Source organism: Mustelus asterias, chromosome 19 (assembly GCF_964213995.1).
Source record: "Mustelus asterias chromosome 19, sMusAst1.hap1.1, whole genome shotgun sequence".
NCBI lineage: Eukaryota > Metazoa > Chordata > Chondrichthyes > Carcharhiniformes > Triakidae > Mustelus > Mustelus asterias.
Genome location: NC_135819.1, coordinates 63555527 through 63576780, shown reverse-complemented (window position 1 = coordinate 63576780; position 21254 = coordinate 63555527). Strand labels below are relative to the sequence as shown.

At 44.6% G+C, this 21254-nt stretch overlaps 1 protein-coding gene across 1 annotated transcript in view; it reads right to left on the bottom strand.

Annotated features, from left to right (window-relative positions):
• Window positions 1-21254, bottom strand: part of shank3a (SH3 and multiple ankyrin repeat domains 3a) — an 832189-nt gene that overhangs the window by 370549 nt on the left and 440386 nt on the right. The window contains exon 12 of the mRNA XM_078235726.1: window positions 15960-16073. Coding sequence (XP_078091852.1) covers window positions 15960-16073 — 114 coding nt within the window. The remainder of the gene's footprint in view (window positions 1-15959; window positions 16074-21254) is intronic.

Genomic DNA, 21254 nt, shown 5'->3' with positions numbered 1-21254 from the left:
TTATACACCAACAGACCAGGGAGTACCATGTCACAGAACACTTTAGTGCCCTGTCCCTGGAGACAAAGGACACCAGAGAGAGAGAGGGGGAGATTAAATGAACAGATACTGGACCAACAGCACCAGAGGTGGAGAGATCATATGAATAGACACCAATAGTGGCAAAGCTGGAGAAAAAAATGACAGCCAACAGTTTCACAGTTCATTCTGCCTGCAGGGAAATGCTTGTCTGTCCAGCAGATGATCACTGGCAAAGCTGGTAAACATTCTATGCAGTTTCAGCAACTGTCCACAGGGGGTTTGGTTTGATCACTGATCACCAAGTTGAAGCATAATATCAATGGGGGAATCACAGTGAAATAAGAACCAGATCAGATTCCGATTAAAAATTAACCTCACATCAAAAGATCAGAAGTGGGGATGTTCATTGTTGTTCAGCAGTGTTTGTGACTCCACAGATACTGAAGCAATCCATGTCCAAATGCAGCAAAACCTGAACAATATCCAGGCTTGGGCTGACAAGTGGCGAATAATATTTGTGCCACAAAAGTGTCAGGCAGTGATCATTCCCAACAAGAGAGAATCTAACCATCACACTGACATTCAATAGCATTACCATTGCTGAATCCCTCACTATCAACATTCTGGGGATTACTAATGACCAGACTCTGAACTGGACTAGCCATATAAATCCTGTGGCTACAAGAGCTGGTCAGAAGCTAGGAATACGGTGGTGAGTAATTCACCTCCTGACTCCCTGAGTCTGTCCATCATCTATAAAGCACAAGTCGGAGTGTGATAGAATATTCTCATTTGTCTGCATGAATGCAGCTTCAACAATACTCAAGTTTAACATCATCCAGGACAACGCAGCCTAATTGTTTGGCACCCCATTCACAAACATACAATCCTTCCACACTGATAAACAGTGGCGACAGTATGTGGCATCTACAAAATGCGCAGCAGGAACTTGCCAAGGCTCCTGAGACTGCACCCTCTGAACACTACCAACTAAAAGGACAAGGGCAACAAATACATGGGAACACCACCACTTGGAAGTTCCCCTCCAAGCCACTCACCATCCTGACTTAAAAATATATTGCCGTTCCTTCACTGTTACTGGGTCAAAATCGTGGAACTCCCTCCTTAACAGCACTGTGGGTGTATCTGCACCAAATGGACTGCAATGATTCAAGAAGGCAGCTCAGCTCCACCTTGTCATGGGCAATTAGGGATGGGCAATAAATGCTGGCCCAGCCAGTGACGCCCACATCCTGTAAATGAATTTTTAAAACATAGGCTGTTGTCAATAATCTGAAACAGGAGTTTAAACCACATGGCAGTTGGAGAGATTGAATTCAACGTAAATTAGTAAATAAAAAATTGGGGTAAAAATGATCATGAAACTGTCAGATTGTTGGAAAAATCTCAACAGTTTCTCTAATGTCCTTTAGGGAAGGAAACCTATTATCCAGACCTGATCTGTCCTTTGTGTGATGTCAGCTCCACACCAATGTGCCTGACTGAGCCACTGAATGTAACTGTTCTTCATTGGCCTAGCAATTGCGTGCAACAATTTGAGAAGGCTCACTACCACTTTCTTGGGGTAATTAGAGATGAACAATAAACACTTGCCTTGCCAGAAACACTAATTCAAAAAAAAGGAGGGAAAAATCTTTCAGTACAGACTGGGAAAATGAATGGGCCCTATTCAACCAAAAAAATTCTAAGTGCTGAATTAGTGAGAAAAATGGTGCAATTCATGATTGTTTTTTCAGTAGGAGTTCAGACTCAAATTTCCCACACACTGTGCACTGCAGAGGTCACAATCGTGAATATCATTAAGAGCTCGGGGGGCGGGGCCTATTCACGCCAGAGTCTGACAGTTCTGGGCCTCTGCACATGCGCAGTGGCCCCAAACTGTCAGACTGCAGTTTGCTGGCTGGCCCGATCACTGGTCAGCCCGGAACTCTTGCACTGCTGCACCTTGCAACACCCTGATGGCCCGATCATGGCCAGCACAAGCAATCCTGGGCCAGCCCCGACCTGGAGCACTGCAATCTCCTGCAACCCCCTCTCCCGGCAGTGACGATCCCCCCCCCTACCCCTGACAGATCGCCCCGGGAGGCAGAACCCCTCACTCCCCAGCCCACCCCGATCGCTGGCCTCCCTCCAGCCCCGACCGATCCTATCTGCAGAGTGGCAGCAGGACCCCCTACCCCCACCGATCACCCCTCGGCCCCGCCCACAATAGGCCCCTCCCCTTGGCACTGCTTGATGTCTGGTGAGCAGTGCCAAGGTGCCCCCTGGACATGGGCACTTTTCCCTTTGGAGCCAGCCTGTGCCCCCGGCACTACCAGGGTGCCCATGTCCAGGGGGCACCTAACCCTGCTGCCCAACCCCCTGGGGGGCCCCAATTGCCCCCCTCCACTCCGGTGGGGTCTCCCACTAGTTCCCTGCAAGTGGGAAACTACTCTAAACCCCGGAGTGAAATACTCCTGGCAGGATGGGAGATGCTATTGGACCCAGAGAATTCAGTCCGGGGCCCGATAATGACATTTGAATAAGATTAACGGGTTTAAATCACTTGCCTGTCTTCCCACCGGTTTCCAGCGTGGTCACGACTGTGCCTACTCTCCGGCTGTGGAAGACGCGCATGTGTTGGGAACGCATGCGCGAATCCCGCATAATGGCCGACACGCGCATCTCCCAACCGACTCATCAAAAACACGCGCGTTGGATGGGAGAATCGGGCCCAAAAGGTTTGTAACTAACAGAAAGAATTGAAATTGAGGAAAGGGAGATAAGAGCAGTCAGGGAGAACATATCTGAAGTACACTTTTCAAAGCAAGTAGAGACTTCAATGGAGAAAAATAAGCAAACCGATTAACTAGCTACCATTCTCGTGCCCAGAATGCTTCCATCACAAAATGGGATCAAGTCACTGCCATTGACCACACACGTATTCAATGAAAGTTTAGGCACCTGGATGTCATTTGTTATAGTGGCAGAGGATGGCAAGATGCAGACAGACTGTGGGAGAGGAGTGACAGGCTGTTGGAAAAGGTGAAGTCAGATTTTTGGAGGAGGTGGAGGAAGGAGGTTGAGACAGACGGAAGGACAAGTGTAAATAGACCGGGGGGGGGCAACCGAGGGAGGAGGCAGATCGATGGGGGAGGCTGTGGCAATCTGAGAGGGAAGTGTAGACAGGAGGAGGGAGAAATTGTTGACAGGACAGAGGGAGGAAGTATAAACAAATTAAGAGTAAGAGATTAGGCACAGACAGACTGAATGAGATGCACAGCTAGATTATAAGGACAAATGTGCCATGATGTAGAGGGAGATTGAGATGCAGTCAGATTGAGAGAGATACAAATTGATGGACCAATGTGATAGACAAATTAAAAGTAAAATACATGGAGAGAAGGAACAGACAGATGAAGGTAAGAAATACACAAATAGTTAGAGGGGTGGGCAGACAGAGAGGGTGAATAAGACGCAAATGGTGTGGAAATAGACAGAGAGATGAAATGTAGGGTGAAGCAAAGAGAGGAGCACACAGACATGGAGGAATTGTGAAGCTAGATGGAGAAGAGCACATAAATAGACAGAGGGAGTATGTGTACAGCTAGGCAGAGAAAGGAGCTCAAATACAGAAACAGGTGATGTATGGCTAGATAATGGATCACAGACAGAAAAAGAGAGTAGCAGGTAGAACACGCAAATATAAAAAAGTGGGAAGAAAAGCAAAGGTAAAATGGAGAATAATTATATCTTTAGTGATTAAAGACTCATTTCAGAGGACAAAGGTGAATTAATCCCAGTGCATGCATAAAATTCTGGAAATCATATTCTGAAATGCATATTAGTCTGCATTGGGGATTCCTTCGGCCACAAACTGTTTATAGACTTGAAAGGATCTAGATTGAAAACAGAGTTTGAATTTGAGACACAAAGCTGAGTAATATGCGCACCTCTGACCCACATAGAGCAGAGCAACTCTGAGGAAGTAATTGACACTTCAAAGTGACAATTTAAACAATGCTTGTTTGAGTAATAATGGATTAAAAAGGTGTGCTTTATGATAATTAAATTATTTAAGGGGTTCTGAACACTGTGCAAACTGCATGAGAAGGAGTCAACTTCCCAAACAACAGTGGCGTATTAATAGTCAGTATTGCGCAATAGACCCTTGCCTGTAGTGCACTTTATAGAATCATAGAAACTTATACCAGAGGAGGAGGCTAATTGGCCTATCATGGCTGTGCCAGATTGTCCAAAGGACAGTCCAATTTTTCCCCATAACCCTGCAAATTGGTCTTCTTCAATAAGTTCCCTGACATCTGATTCAAAGACTTTTCAGGTATTGCTTTCCAGATGTTATCGTGTGAAAACATTCTCATTTCCCTTAAGTTCTTTTGCTAATTACTTAAATGTATGGCCCCAGTTACCGACTAACTTTCATCCATCCCTCCCATTAGCCTGCCAGGTTAAACTTCTGCTGAAGTTACCCCCTGCCCTAACCCTAACCTTGCACCTTTCTCTAGTTTCTCTCCTATATCCCCTCATGTCCTCTCTGAGCTCATCTCATTCATAAGGCCCAACTCCTGCCCCCTCAACTGTATTCTCACTAAAGTTCTCAACATGAAACTTCTCTCCCTGGTCACCATGTTAGCTGCTATTATTAACAGTCCACTGTGTTTAGATACTGCCCACTATTCTATAAATCTATCAGAACTCGTCTTCTCAAAACAAAGCCTTGCCCCCATGTCCTTGCAAAGTACCATCTCATCTCAAACTTCCATTCCTGTCCAAAGTCCTTGAATGGTCTGTAGAAGACCATTTAGATCCAAAATGTTAATTCTGTTTCTCTCCACAGATGCTGCCAGACCTGCTGAGTTTATCCAGCATTTACAGTTTTTATTTGAGATTTCTCTGGGCCAGCCTCCTACATTTTACTCTCCGTAAATTTAAATCAAAAACTCTGCTGCCCGAATGTCCTAATTTGTACTAAATCTTATTTACCCAGCATCCATGTGTTCATTGACCACCATTGCAGCATGGGTTCATGAAGGTTCATGAGATCTCGGGGTACAGGTTCATAGCTCCTTGAAAGTGGAGTCACAGGTGGACAGAGTGGTGAAGAAGGCATTCGGCATGCTTGATTACATTGGCCAGAACATTGAATACAGGAGTTGGGACGTCTTGTTGAAGTTGTACAAGACATTAATAAGGCCACACTTGGAATATTGTGTACAGTTCTGGTCACCCTATTATAGAAAGGATATTATTAAACTAGAAAGAGTGCAGAAAAGATTTACTAGGATGCTACCGGGACTTGATGGTTTGAGTTATATGGAGAGGCTGGACAGACTGGGACTTTTTCCCCTGGAGTGTAGGAGGCTTAGGGGCGATCTTGTAGAGGTCTATAAAATAATGAGGGGCATAGATGAGGTTGATGGTCAAGATCTTTTCCCAAAGGTAGAACATAAAACATAGAAAAACTACAGCACAAACAGGCCCTTCAGCCCACAAGTTGCGCTGAACATGTCCCTACCTACTAGGCTTACCTATAACCCTCTATCTTACTAACTTCCATGAACTTATCCAAAAGTCTCTTAAAAGATCCTATTGAATCCGCCTCCACCACTACCGGCAGCTGATTCCACGCATCCACCACCCAGAGTGAAAAACTTACCCCTAACATCTCCCCAGCACCCTAAACCTGTGACCTCTTGTGGCAACCATTTCAGCCCTGGGTAAAAGCCTCTGAGAATCCACTCTATCAATACCTCTCAACATCTTATACACCTCTATCAGGTCACCTCTCATCCTTCTCTCCAAGGAGAAAAGACCTAGCTCTCTCAACCTATCCTCATAAGGCATGCCACCTAATCCAGGCAACATCCTTGTAAATCTCCTCTGCACCCTTTCTATGGCTTCCACATCCTTTCTGTAATGAGGCGAGTCTAAAAGTAGAGGGCATTGTTTAACATGAGAGGGGAGAGATATAAAAGGGTCCAGAGGGACAATTTTTTCACACAGCGAGTGGTCAGTGTCTGGAACAAGCTACCAGAGGTAGTAGTAGTGATGGATACAATTTTGTCTTTTAAAAAGCATTTAGACAGTTACATGGGTAAGATTGGTATAGAGGGATATGGGCCAAAAGTGGGCAATTGGGACTAGCTTAATGGTAAAAGCTGGGCGGCATGGACAAGTTGGGCAGAAAGGTCTGTTTTCATGTTATAAACCTCTATGACTATATGACACTGTCACATCCTGCCAATCAGAAAAAGACCCATTTATACATACTCTGCTTTCTGCCAGCCAACCAATTTTCTATCCATGCTAATATGTTGCTCCCTACACCATTAGCTTTTATTTTCCGTGATAATCTTTGATGAGGCACCTTATCAAATGCCTCCTGGAAATCCCAGTGCAGTACGTCTACAGGTTTCCCTTTATCCACAGTGCATGTGACTCATTTAAAGAACTCCAATAAATTGATTAAACATGATTTCCCTTTCAGAAAACCATGCCGACTCTTCCCAATTACCGAGTGTCCAACTATAACTTCCTTAATGATCGATTCTAACATCTTTCCCATAACAGACATCAAACTAACTGGCCTACAGTTTCTGCCTCCCTCTCTTCTTGAATAGCGGCATTATATTTGCTGATTTCCAGTCTAATGGGACCTTTCTCAAAGTTGGCGAAGTTTAGAAAATTAATACCAACACGCCTACTACCTCATTAGCCTCCTCTTTTAAGACCCTAGGATGAAGTCTATCAGGAGCCAGGGACTTGTCAGCCCACAGCTCCATCAGTTTGCTCCTACCGATTCCCTCATGCAAGTTCCATCTCCCTTCCACCTGTTGACTTATAGCTATTATTGAAATGTTTTTGTATACTATATTATGAAGACAGAAGTAAAATATTTGTTCATTTCATCTGTAATTTCCTTATTATCTACTCATCCTTGTCCTCAAATCTCTTCATGCCCTCATCACTCACTCTCTCTCTCATTCTGAATCTCCTCTAACCCTCAGATAGCAGTGGTAATCTAATTCTGGCCATTTGAACATTCCCAGTTTTAATGACTCCACCACTACTGCTGTTAATAGTAAATCATTTGTGTGTAAATATAGGTAAGTGGAAGGCATTGAGGTTTCACTTGAGCATATACAAAGAGATATTTACTGGAACTCATGTGTTGTATGCTTGTAATATTTCACTCTGTAAGGATGTGCAAGACTGAGTAAAGACTGGCTCCAGTAGCAGCCTTAACTAGATGGCTTTCCATGATAGAACAATTCCTCCATCTGCCTAGCTCTGGAATTCCCTCTTGATATCTCTATCTTCCTTTATTTTACTCTTAAAACCTACCTCTGAGACCATGATTTTTGCTATATGCTCTCATGTGTCCAATTTTACTTCATAACGCTCCTTTGAAGTACCTTGGTATATCTGATTGTATTAAAGGTGCTATATGAATACAAGTTGTTATCGCAAGGACTAAAGACAAGGCTCAGGTGTTTGCAATCACCTTCAGCCACAAGTGCCAAGTGGATGATCTGTACTGACCCACCCTGAGATCTCCAGCATCATAGATGCCAGTCTTCAATGAATTCGATTTTTATCATGATATCAAGAAACCGCTGAACGCACTAGATACAGAAATGGCTATTGGCCCTGAATTAGCTTTGGCTCTGGTTAAGCTGTTCCAGTGTAGCTGCAATACTAACATATCCCAGACAATGTGGAAAATTGCCCGGGTGTGTCCTGTCCACAAAATGCAGACATATCTAAGCCAGTCAATTATTGCCCCATCAGTCTCCTCTTAATCATCAGTAAAGTAATGGAGAACATTGCAGACAATGCTATCAAATGGTATTTACTCAGCATGAACATATTCACTTATGCCCAGAACTACAACATTCCAGTCTTTGTTACAGCTTTGGTCCAAGTATGAACAAACAAGCCGATGCACTATCAATCAAGCAAAGACTAGTTTGCATGCAAGAACAAATAGGCTTTTATTCGCAAAAGACTTGGAGCACACCCATGCCGATGGACTGGTCCAGAGACTGAGGCAGGGGGTGGGGAGCAGTCACCTTTATACCTGGACCAGGGGGGCAGAGTCTCAGGCAGGGCTGGCAGAGGCATGTCCACACACCACCCACACACACCCACACACACCCACACACAGCCTAAAGGTGGTTTACCACACAAGCTGAATTCCAAAGGGAAAGATAGAGTGACTATCCTTGACATCAAAGTCCTCAACATTGACTTTGGACCCCAAGACATTTCACAGCATCATGTCAAAAATGGGCCAGGAAACTTCTTGGTGATTTCCAGTTATACCTCTGTCACTTGATCTTGCATATTGAGCATCACTTGGATAAGGATCTCAGGGTAGCAAGGGCACTGATGCTCTCCACTCAGAGTACATTCTATACCCAACACCTCGTGTGGCTCAGACAATTCAATTTACACCAAAATATCAAGAAACAGTTGAGCACACTGGATAGAGCAAAGGCTATTGGCCCTGAACTAGCCTTGGCTCCAGCCAAGCTGTTCCTGTGTAGCTGAAATACTAACATATCCCAGACAATGTGGAAAATTGTCCAGATGTGTCTTTGGCATCTCCAAGCTAGCTAATTACTGCCCCTATCAGTCTCCTCTTGATCATCACCATGTGTGTCCTAGCTGGCTGAATCCTGAAGAACATATCTGCCAGACAGAGCCTGTGCTAGGTGGTAAGAGAACCAACAAGAAAGAAAACCTAGTTCACCTCACCCTTATTCATCAACCTGTCACAAATGCATCATCCAGACAGTACTGATGTGGAGACAAGTCCTGTTGTCACACGCAAAATGCTCTCCATTGTGTGGTATGGCACTACCACTGTGTTAAATGAGATTAATTCAGAACTGATACAGCATTTCAAAACAGGCATCCAACAGCTCCGGTGGGCCATCAGCTGCAGCAGAATTGTTAACCCCCACAATCTGTAACCTCATGGTCTGGCAAATCCATCACATTACCATCATCATCAAGTCACAGAATCAACTCTGATTCAATAAGACACAAAGGAAAGCATGCCAGACACAACATTATGTTGTACCTAAAAAAGGTGCCAACCTAGTGAAGCTATAACATAGGATTACTTGCACATTAAACAGCATGCTACGGACAGACTTAAACAATGGATCAGACCAAAGATTTTGTAGTCCTGCACCTCCAGTTGTGAATGGCGATAGAAAATAAAATTAATGGGAAAAGGAGGTGCCATAAATATTGCCATCCTATATGACTGGAGTCCAGCGTGTCTTCAATCTATTTGATTTATTCTGTGAGATATCCACAAAAACAATAGTGTGCACTGGATACAGAAAACAAAAAAAAGCATTGGATCTCTAGAACAGCTGCACCTTCAGCCAAGCTGTTCCTGTTTGTGACAACACTGGCGACCACCCAACAAAACAGAAAATTGCCCAGTTACGGCCTGTTCATAAAAAAAGAACAAATCCAATCTGGAAATTACCACTCCATCAATCTACTCTCAATCATCAGAAAATGTAATGAAAAGTGTTATTAACAGTGTTATCAATCCACAATTACTTAGCAACAACTGGCTCACCATGCACAAAGCAACTCAATTCAAGATGAGAGGTGACAATAACTGTCCTTGGCATTAACACAGCATTTGACCATGTGTTTGACCAAGAGCGCTAGCAACACTGAAGTCAATGGGAATCACTAGGAAAACTCTCACGTGGTTGGAATCATGCCTAACATGGGGTTGCTGGAGACCAATAATCCCAGTCCAAAAACATTGCTGCAGGTATTCTGCATGGTAGTGTCCTAGGATCAACCATCTTCAACTGCTTTAACAATGACCTTCCCTCCATCATAATATCAGAAGTGGAGGTGTTAACTCATAATTGCAGTGTTCAGTTTCAGTGATAACTTGTCAGATAATGAAACGGTCTGTGCCTGGTGATGTGGTATTGTCACTGGACTAGTAATCCAGGGATCCAAGTTAATGCCCCCAGGACATGGGTTCAATTTCCACAATGACAGCTGGTGGAATTTAAATTCAATAACGGCTGGAATTGAAAGCCAGTCTCAGTAATGGAGACCACCAATTGATGTAAAATCCCAGCAGGCTCCCTTAAGGAAGGAAATCTGCACCCTTACCCAGCCTGGCCTACATGCGACTCCAAATCCAAAGCAATGTGGTTGACTGCTTTTAGAATTGGCCCAACAAACTACTTAATTCAAAGGCAATTTGGTACAGCCAAAGAATGCCAGCGATGCACACATCCCTTCAAAGAATACAAAAATATCTCAATCCTTCAACGTCAGGCAATGGCCATCTCCAACAGGAGAGAAACTAGTCACCTCCCCCTGGCATTCAACGGTATTACCAACCTTAAATCCTCCACCATTAACATCCTGGGGGCTACCATTAACCAGGAACGAAAATGAATCAGTTGCATAATACTGTGGCTATAAGAGCAAGTTAGAAGCCGGGTATGAAGGCATGTCTTTCACGTCCTGATTTCCCAAAGCCAGTCCACCATCTACAAGGCCCAAGTTAGGAGTGTGATGGAATATCTGCCACTTGCCTGGATGAATAAAGCTCCAATGACACTGAAGAATCTCAGCACCATCTTGGTCTGCTCCAAAGGTCCCTGGCATCATAGGTGCCATTCATCATTCAATTCGATTCACTCCACATGATATCAAAAAATGATTAAAGGCACTGGATGCTGTAAAGGTCATGGACCCTGACAATATTCCAACAATAGTACTGAAGAACTTGGCGCACCCCTAACCAAGCTACTCCAGTACCTCCACAACATTGGTATCTACCCAGCAATGTGGAAAATTGCCCAGATAGGCCCTGTATACAAAAAGGGCAAATCCAACCTCCCCAGCAGTCGACTCTCCATCATGAGTAAGGTGGTGGAAGGGGTCATCAACAGTACAATCAACCAGCACTTGCTTGGCAATAATCTGCTCACTGACAGTTTGGGTTCGGCCAAGGCCACTCAGCTCGTGACCTCAACAGCCTTGGTTCAAACATGGACTCCAGAGGTAATCTCCATTACAAAAGAGGAAGTGTTAGGTTTTTTAGGGAACATTAAAACTGACAAAGCCCCAGGGCCTGATGGCATCTATCCTCGACTGCTCAGGGAGACGAGAGATTAAATTGCTGGGCCTCTGACGGAAATCTTTGTCGCTTCTTTGGACACGGGTGAGGTCCCTGAGGATTGGAGGATAGTGCATGTGGTCCCGTTGTTTAAGAAGGGTAGCAGGGATAACCCAGGAAATTATAGGTCGGTGAGCTTGACGTCCGTGGTAGGGAAGTTGTTGGAGAGGATTCTTAGAGACAGGATGTATGTGCATTTAGAATGGAACAATCTAATTAGTGACAGACAGCATGGTTTTGTAAGAGGGAGGTTGTGCCTTACAAATTTGGTGGAGTTTTTTGAGGAAGTGACAAAAACGGTTGAAGGAAGGAAGGGCCGTGGATGTCGTCTATATGGATTTCAGTAAGGCATTTGACAAAGTCCCACATGGCAGGTTGGTTAAGAAGGTTAAGGCTCATGGGATACAAGGAGAAGTGGCTAGATGGGTGGAGAACTGGCTTGGCCATAGGAGACAGAGGGTAGTGGTCGAAGGGTCTTTTTCCAGCTGGAGGTCTGTGACCAGTGGTGTTCCGCAGGGCTCTGTACTGGGACCTCTGCTATTTGTGATACATATAAATGATTTGGAAGAAGGTGTAACTGGTGTAATCAGCAAGTTTGCGGATGACACGAAGATGGCTGGACTTGCGGATAGCGAAGAGCATTGTCGGGCAATACAGCAGGATATAGATAGGCTGGAAAATTGGGTGGAGAGGTGGCAGATGGAGTTTAATCCGGATAAATGCGAAGTGATGCATTTTGGAAGAAATAATGTAGGGAGGAGTTATACAATAAATGGCAGAGTCATCAGGAGTATAGAAACACAGAGGGACCTAGGTGTGCAAGTCCACAAATCCTTGAAGGTGGCAACACAGGTGGAGAAGGTGGTGAAGAAGGCATATGGTATGCTTGCCTTTATAGGACGGGGTATAGAGTATAAAAGCTGGAGTCTGATGATGCAGCTGTATAGAACGCTGGTTAGGCCACATTTGGAGGACTGCGTCCAGTTCTGGTCGCCGCACTACCAGAAGGACGTGGAGGCATTAGAGAGAGTGCAGAGAAGGTTTACCAGGATGTTGCCTGGTATGGAGGGTCTTAGCTATGAGGAGAGATTGGGTAAACTGGGGTTGTTCTCCCTGGAAAGACGGAGAATGAGAGGAGATCTAATAGAGGTGTACAAGATTATGAAGGGGATAGATAGGGTGAACGGTGGGAAGCTTTTTCCCAGATCAGAAGTGACGTTCACGAGGGGTCACAGGCTCAAGGTGAGAGGGGCGAAGTATAACTCAGATATTAGAGGGATGTTTTTTACACAGAGGGTGGTGGGGGCCTGGAATGCGCTGCCAAGTAGGGTGGTGGAGGCAGGCACGCTGACATCGTTTAAGACTTACCTGGATAGTCACATGAGCAGCCTGGGAATGGAGGGATACAAACGATTGGTCTAGTTGGACCAAGGAGCAGCACAGGCTTGGAGGGCCGAAGGGCCTGTTTCCTGTGCTGTACTGTTCTTTGTTCTTTGTGAGGTGAGAATGACTGCCCTTGATATCAAGGTCACATTTGACTGGCTGTGGCATCAAAAAACTCCAACAAAACTAGTCAATGGGAATCAGGGGGAAATGGCTCAGCTGGTTAGACTCATACCTAGCACAACAGAAGATGGTTGCCATTGTTGGGGATCAGTAATTCAACTCCGGAACATCACCTCAGGAGTCTGAGGCCCAACATCTTCAGTTGATTCATCATTGACCTTCCTTCCATCATAAGATTAGAAGTGCGTGGGGATGTTCCCTGATGACTGCACAACAGTCAGCATCATTCAGATACGGAAGCAGTCCATGTCCAAATGCAACAAGGCCTGGACAATATCCAGGCTTGGACTGAGGAGTGGCATAGAAACATAGAAACTAGAAGCAGGAGTAGGCCATTTGGCCCTTCAAGCTTGCTCTACTATTCATTATGATCATGGCTGATCAAAAACAATATCCTGGTCCCCCCACTTCGTCCCATTTCCCTTTTGCCCCAAGAGCCATATCTAATTTCTTCTTGAAATCAGACAATGTTTGGCCTCAGCTATTTCTGTGGTAGTGAATTCAACACATTCACCACTCTAGTGAAATTTCTCCTCACCTCAGTTCTAAAACCCCTCATCCTCAAACTATGACCCCTAGTTCTGACACCCCCACCATCAAGAACATTCTTTCTGAAATGACTTCATCTAACCATGCTAGAATTTTATAAGTTTCTAGGAGAAACTGGCTGCAAAGAGACATAGATAGGATGCAAAACTGGGCTGAAAAATGGCAAATGGAGTTTAACCCTGATAAATGTGAGGTGATTAATTTTGGTAGGACTAATTTAAATGTGGATTACAGGGTCAAAGGTAGGGTTCTGAAGACTGTGGAGGAACAGAGAGATCTTGGGGTCCATGTCCACAGATCTCTAAAGGTTGCCACTCAAGTGGATAGAGCTGTGAAGAAGGCCTATAGTGTGTTAGCTTTTATTAACAGGGGGTTGGAGTTTAAGAGCCGTGAGGTTATGCTGCAACTGTACAGGACCTTGGTGAGACCACATTTGGAATATTGTGTGCTGTTCTGGTCACCTCACTATAAGGATGTGGAAGCGCTGGAAAGAGTGCAGAGGAGATTTACCAGGATGCTGCCTGGTTGGAGGGTAGGTCTTATGAGGCAAGTTTGAGGGAGCTAGGGCTGTTCTCTCTGGAGCGGAGGAGGCTGAGGGGAGACTTAATAGAGGTTTATAAAATGACGAAGGGCATAGATAGAGTGAACGTTCAAAGACTATTTCCTCGGGTGGATGGAGCTATTACAAGTGGGCATAACTATAGGGTTCGTGGTGGGAGATACAGGAAGGATATCAGAGGTAGGTTCTTTACGCAGAGAGTGGTTGGGGTGTGGAATGGACTGCCTGCAGTGATGGTGGAGTCAGACACTTTAGGAACATTTAAGCGGTTATTGGATAGGCACATGGAGCACACCAGGATGATAGGGAGTGGGATAGCTTGATCTTGGTTTCAGATAAAGCTCGGCACAACATCGTGGGCTGAAGGGCCTGTTCTGTGCTGTACTGTTCTATGTTCTATGAGAACCCGTCACACTCTTCTAAACCCCAGTGAATATAATCCTAACTAACTTAGTCTCTCCACATATGACAGACCTGCCATCCCAGGAATCAGCCTGGTAAACCTTCACTGCACTCCTAGAGCAAGGACGTTCTTCCTCAGATAAGGACACCAAATCTGCACACAATACTCCAGGTGTGCTTCACCTGCGCCTGATACAATTGCAGCAAAACATCCCTATCCTTATACTGAAATCCTCTTGCTATGAAGGCCAACATACCATTTGCCTTCTTTACTATCTGTTGTACCTACTTTCAGTGACTGATGCACGAGGACACCAAGGTCTCGCTGAGTATCCACCTCTCTCAATTTACACCCATTCAAGCAAGTAACATTTACACCACACAAGTGCCGGACCATCTCCAACAAGAGAAGATCTAACCATCGCCCCTTGAAATTCAGTGACATTACCATCACTCAATCCCCCACTGTTAACATCCTGTGGGTTATCATTGACCAGAAATTCAACTGGAATAACCATTTAAATACCGTGGTTACAAGAATCCTGCCAAGAGTAATTCACCAAAGCCTGTTCACAATCTACAAGGCAGAAGTCAGGCGTGTGATGGAGCACTCTTCACTTGCCTGGACGAGTGCAGCTCGAACAACACTCAAGAAGCTTGACACCATCAAGGACAAAGTAGACCTCTTGACTGACATCCAATCCTCAAACATTCAATCCCATCACTACTGATGCATAGCAGCAGCAGTGTGCATCATCTGCAACATGCACTGCAGAAACTCACCAAGGCCCCTTCAGGAGCACCTTCCAAACCCACAACCACTACCATGTAGACGGACCAAGAAGCAGGTACATGGGAACACCACCACTTGGAAATTCCTCTCCAAGCCACTCACCATCCTGACTTGGAAAAATATCACCACCAGCTTCTCAACAGCAATCAGGGATGGGCAATGAGTACTGGCCAAGCCATCTAAGTGTACATCCCCTAAATGAAATTTTAAAAATCCAAGATAAAACAACCCGAATGACTGGACTTCATCTACCAACTTAAGCATTCACTCCCTCCACTACCACGGCTGCAATAGATATCATCCACAAGCTGGATTGCAGCAACTTGCCAATGATTCTTCAACAGAAACTTCTAAAACCACCGAACTCAATCACCTAGAAGGGCAGCAGGTACCTGGAAATGCCACCCCCTGCAAGTTTTCTCTAAATTACATAACATTGCAACTTCGAAGTATTTCCATTTTCTTCCATTGTCACAAGGTCATAAATTTGGAACAGCACTGCGAGTGTATACATAGCGTTAAGGACTACAGCAGTTCAAGAAGGCAGCTCACCACCGCCTTCTCAAAGGAAATTAGAGTGGGTAACAAATACTAACTTTGCCAGCAATGCTCACAGTCCGTGAATAATAAGAAAAGTAGAAACCTGCACAGTAACTGCATAGTTGCTCAGCTTCAAGATCACCACCTCAAAAGTGATAAGAGTGTGAAAAGACTTAGACTACAGCCACCTGTAGAGGGCAGTGTAGGCGGTAGGCAACACAACCATAACAGACCCTCACAAATAAAAGCACTGATCTGTTGTGGCATGCAATAGCCCAGCATTTGTTCACTTATATCAATTAGTGAAAACGAACAGCCATCCTTACCTTGCCTTGTGTTGTACTGTCTCATTTGCACCTCCTCCACGCATTCTGCAGCAAACCAGCCAGTCCGCCCTTTCACTGTCCCTTCCCAGAATCCTCCCTCACCAATGCTCAGCACTGTAACAATGAGAGAGGTGATTGGTTAGCATTCGGGTACCTTAGCTGGCTTAAGTCTAAAGTGGGATCAATACATAGTCACTATGCTGCACTCTGTCCCGGGTCACTGACAGAGCTGTGCCACATCATTGGATGAACGCATACAGCACAAATATACACTTATAATCATACATATACAACACAGGACTATATGATTGAAATTAACACAATAACAATTTTAGATTTCTGAATATTGTGCATGTTTGATCTATGGTAGAAAGAAACAGCTAGTCAGAGATATAAAGCAAGCTTTAACAAAGGTACAAAGGCTATGGCCCCAAAACATCATGTTGAAAACTTCTGCTCCAGAATTAGCTGCACCCCTAGCAAAGCAGTTCCAATACAGCTGTGACAGTGGCATCTACTACACAGAGTGGGAAATTGCCCAGGTATGTTCTGTCAACAAAAAGCAATACAAATCCAATCCAGTCAATTACCACCATCAGACTATTCTCAGTCACCAGCAAAGAGATAGAAAGGGTTGTCAACAGCGCTATCACGTGGTATTTACTCACCAACAACCTGCTCCCAATGCTCAGTTTAGGTTCCGCCAGGATCACCTAACTCCAGTCCTCATTTTGGCCTTGTTCCATACTGGCAAACAAGCTGAATTTCAGAGATGAGGCAAGAGTGACTACCCTCAACATCAAGATACTTATTGATCATGTGCAGCACCAAGAAACCCTTGCAAAACTGAAGTCACTAAGAATTAGGGCAACTTTCCAGTGGCTAGAATCATCCCAAGCATGAAGATGGTTGCAGTTGTTGGAAGCCAATCACCTTAATTCCAGAACATCATTGCAGGAGTTCCTCACAGCAGTGTCTGAATCTTCAGCTGCTTCATCAATGACCTTTGCACCATCATGAAGTTCTCTGATGATTGCACAGTTTTTAGTTCTATTTTTAATTCCTCAATGTGCCTATATGCAGAAAGACCTGGACATATCTGGGGTTGGGCTTGAGTGCAAGTAACACTGATGCCACACAAATGTCAGACAATCGTCATCATAAACGAGATTGTCTAGCCACTTACCCTTGACATTCAATAACATTACCATTGTCAAATTTCCCACCTTCAGCATCCTGGAGGTTAGCATTGACCATAAGTTTAACTGGACCAGGTACATAAATACCATGGATGAATGAGGAGATCAGAGACTGGGCTTTCTATGGTAACTCACCTCCTGGCTTCCCAAAGCCTTTTCACCACCTACAAGTCAGGAGTATAATTGTATACTCTCCATTTGCCTGGTTACATGCAACCAAAGAACATTCAAGGAGCTCAATGCCATCCAGATCAAGCACCCTATCCACCACTTTAACATTCACTTCCTCCACATTGGTGCAACATAGCTTGAGTGTGTAGCATCCATAATATATGCTGTAGCTGTTCACCAATGGTTCTCCTACAGCACCTTTCAAATGTGACAGAGAATTTAAACAGCCTGAACTATGAATTGCAGAGGAAACAAAAACAATTGTGGACATGATTAGTGCAGTGAAAGCTTTCAAATCGAAACGCAATCTTTGGGTATGCCAAGTGGAGAAAAGGAAAACGTAGCATTTTCCATCTGTGCTCCAAGAGCTGGTAGAAAATGAAGTCACTGCTCGGCTTCTAGACATCAGCAAATTGACTGATCTCTTGACCAGGCTTGGCTAAGATTTCAATGGCAGATTTTGTGATTTTTCAGCAGCTGAAGCAGTGTATGATATTTATCAATTTCAAACCCCTTCATGGATGTGGATGTTAGGTGACATTTCTGAACAAGTGAGCTTGCTGTTTAACCTGGATTGTGCTGCTTTGGAAATGTAGAAATGAATTTAACTGATGGACACCATACAATGTCAAGTATCACATTGAAAGATCAGTTTTCCTTATATTAGATATATTATAATAGAGTTACAATAGCTAAATATTTAGTCTGCATTTATCTATCCATTTTTTTCAATATATGTTTAAGTAGCTCATGATTTGCTTAGTTTATCAGAAATAGCTTCCACTAAAGAAATTATTTGATTTGATTTATTACTTGGTGAGACCACATTTGGAATATTGTGTGCAGTTCTGGTCACCTCACTACAAGAAGGATGTGGAGACACTGGAAAGAGTGCAAAGGAGATTTACCAGGATGCTGCCTGGTTTGGAGGGTAGGTCTTATGAGGAAAGGTTGAGGGAACTTGGGCTTTTCTCTTTGGAGCGGAGGAGGTTGAGAGGAGACTTGATAGAGGTTTATAAGATGATGAGGGGGATAGATAGAGTGAACGTTCAAAGACTATTTCCTCGGGTGAATGGAGCGGTAACTAGGGGGCATAACTATAGGGTTCATGGTGGGAGATATAGGAAGGATGTCCGAGGTAGGTTCTTTACGCAGAGAGTGGTTGGGGTGTGGAATGGACTGCCTGCAGGGATAGTGGAGTCAGAAACTTTAGGGACATTTAAGAAGCTATTGGATAGGCACATGGAGTACTTCGGGATGATAGGGAGGAAATAGCTTGATCTGGGTTTCAGACAAAGCTCGGCACAACATCGTGGGCCGAAGGGCCTGTTCTGTGCTGTACTGTTCTATCTTCTATTATTGTCACATGTATTAACATTCAGTGAAAAGTATTGTTTCTTGTGCTCTATACAGACAAAACATACCGTTCATAGAGAAGGAAACAAGAGTGCAGAATGTAGTGTTACAGTCATAGCTAGGGTGTAGAGAAAGATCAACTTAATGCAAGGCAAGTCCATTCAAAAGTCTGACAGCAGCAGGGAAGAAGCTATTCTTGAATCGGTTGGTACATGACCTCAGACTTTTGTATGTTTTTCCCGACAGAAGAAGATGGAAGAGAGAATGTCCGGGGTGCATCCTTAATTATGCTGGCTGCTTTGCCGAGGCAGCGGGAAGTGTAGACAGAGTCAATTTTTGGGAGGCTGGTTTGCGCGATGGATTGGGCTACATTCACGACCTTTTGTAGTTCCTTGCGGTCTTGGGCAGAGCAGAAGCCATTCCAAGCTGTGATGCAACCAGAAAGAATGCTTTCTATGGTGCATCTGTAAAAGATGGGGAGAGTCGCAGCTGACATGCCAAATTTCCTCAGTCTTCTGAGAAAGTAGAGGCATTGGTGGGCTTTCTTAACTATAGTGACGGCATGGGGGGAACCAGTGCGGTTTGTTGGTGATCTGGCCACCTATAAACTTGAAGCTCTCGACCCTTTCTACTTCGTCCCCATTGATGTAGACAGAGGCATGTCCTCCTTTATGCTTCCTGAAGTCGATGACAATCTCCTTCGTTTTGTTGACATTGAGGGAGAGATTATTGTTGCCGCACCAGTTCACCAGATTCTCTATCTCATTCTTGTACTGTCTCATCATTGTTTGAGATCCGACCCACTATGGTGGTGTCATCAGCAAACTTGGAGGGGAATTTGGCCACAGTCATATGTGTATAAGGAGTATAGTAGGGGGCAGAGAACACAGCCTTGTGGGGCACCAGTGTTGAGGACGATCGTGGAGGTGGTGTTGTTGCCAATCCTTACTGATTATGGTCTGCAAGTTAGGAAGTGAGTGCCAATTGGTGACTCCTAATCTAGAAGGACCAGGGCATTATACACATGAGAATACCAGCACTTCCAAGAATCCCTCCAAGTCACACCATCTTGATTTGAAAATATATCAACATTCTTGCATTGTCATTTGATCAAAATCCTGGAACTCCTTATCTAACAGTACTGTGAGAATACCTGTGCCAAGGGACAGTACCGGGGGCATTGCCAGGCCATTGTCTAGCTTGGTCCTTCTCCCTCGGGGGCTTTACTTACCTTCACAATGAGTTGTAGTGGTTCAAGGTAGTTGCTCACCACCAAATTCTCAAGAACAATTAATGATGGGCACTAAATGCAGCCTTTCCAGTGGCACTTACATCAATAAATAGAGATTAGAAATTGCAAAGCTTTATCATTTCAGCTGAAAGTAAAATCATTTGGCCCAATACCTTCCTTATTGTCCTGCTACTGACAGGATCTCCAATGATATGAATCCCTCACTTATAATCACTCAGTAATCCCTCTTTCAAACAAGCTGTGTTACTGACACATCTCCACTGATAATCATCCAATTTCCTCAGTCACTAAATAATCTCCCCCCAGCTGTTAGAACTGGTCTCTCGAGTGATGTTAATCTAGCTCCCTCAGACAGTTGGGTGCAGTAACTATTTTCCCAGGAGTGCAGTCCCAGAGAATCTCTTCAACACTTTTAGCTCAAATATATTTTCAAAAATTGCCAAGCAGCGAAAAAATCAATGGAGGGGGATGGAAAGAGAAAATCATACAGGCATTAACATGGTGGGTGAAATCTTACCAAAAAATGACAGAGTATTGTTTCCGGCTAGAAAACTGGTGTGTTCCTCTCCAGAGAAACTGGTTGGTTTTCTTTCCCGATCTTACGACACTGCCAAAAAAAATCAAGGGGGCATGTTTCAAGCCATTATACAGGGCGGGGGGGGGGGGGGGGGGGGGGGCGGCGTGGTGTCACCACACTGACAAAATCTGGCTGCTGAGAGATCGGGGTGCCATTTTTAAAGGGCAGATCCTGAGTAAATCTTACCCGCAGTCAACCACAGAGGTCATAGGGACCTCTCTCCCCACCCTCAATCAGAGTTTGGCACTTCTCTAATCACTCCTAATCATTGGCCCCTTCTCCCATGCCCCCACCCTGCCTTAACCCCCGGATCATTGGTCCCTTCTCCCCCACACAGTACTAGCCGACACCCATCTCCTCATAGTGCAACCTGTGCCAAGGGGCAGTGCTGGGGGCATTGCCAGGCCATTGTCTAGCTAGATCCTTCTCCCTCAGGGGCTTTACTTACCTTTACGACCCCGGTTAGACCCCCATGATAAGTTCATGTCTCGGTGAAGATGTTGTAAATGGCGCAACATGATGGCATGCCAGCGCCCGCGGAATATCCGATGAGTCCAGGAGAGAGTGCTCGCTAATGGCATTCTAATGTATTAAAAATGAGCTTTCTGTGATCCTGCTCTGTGTTTCACACCATTCCACCACTGAGGGACCAGTAAGATTGGAACTTAGAAACTCGTCGGTGCAAATAGCGCTCTCCAGATTTTGAGCATGCACTGCCATTCCCGCAGATAGAGATACAG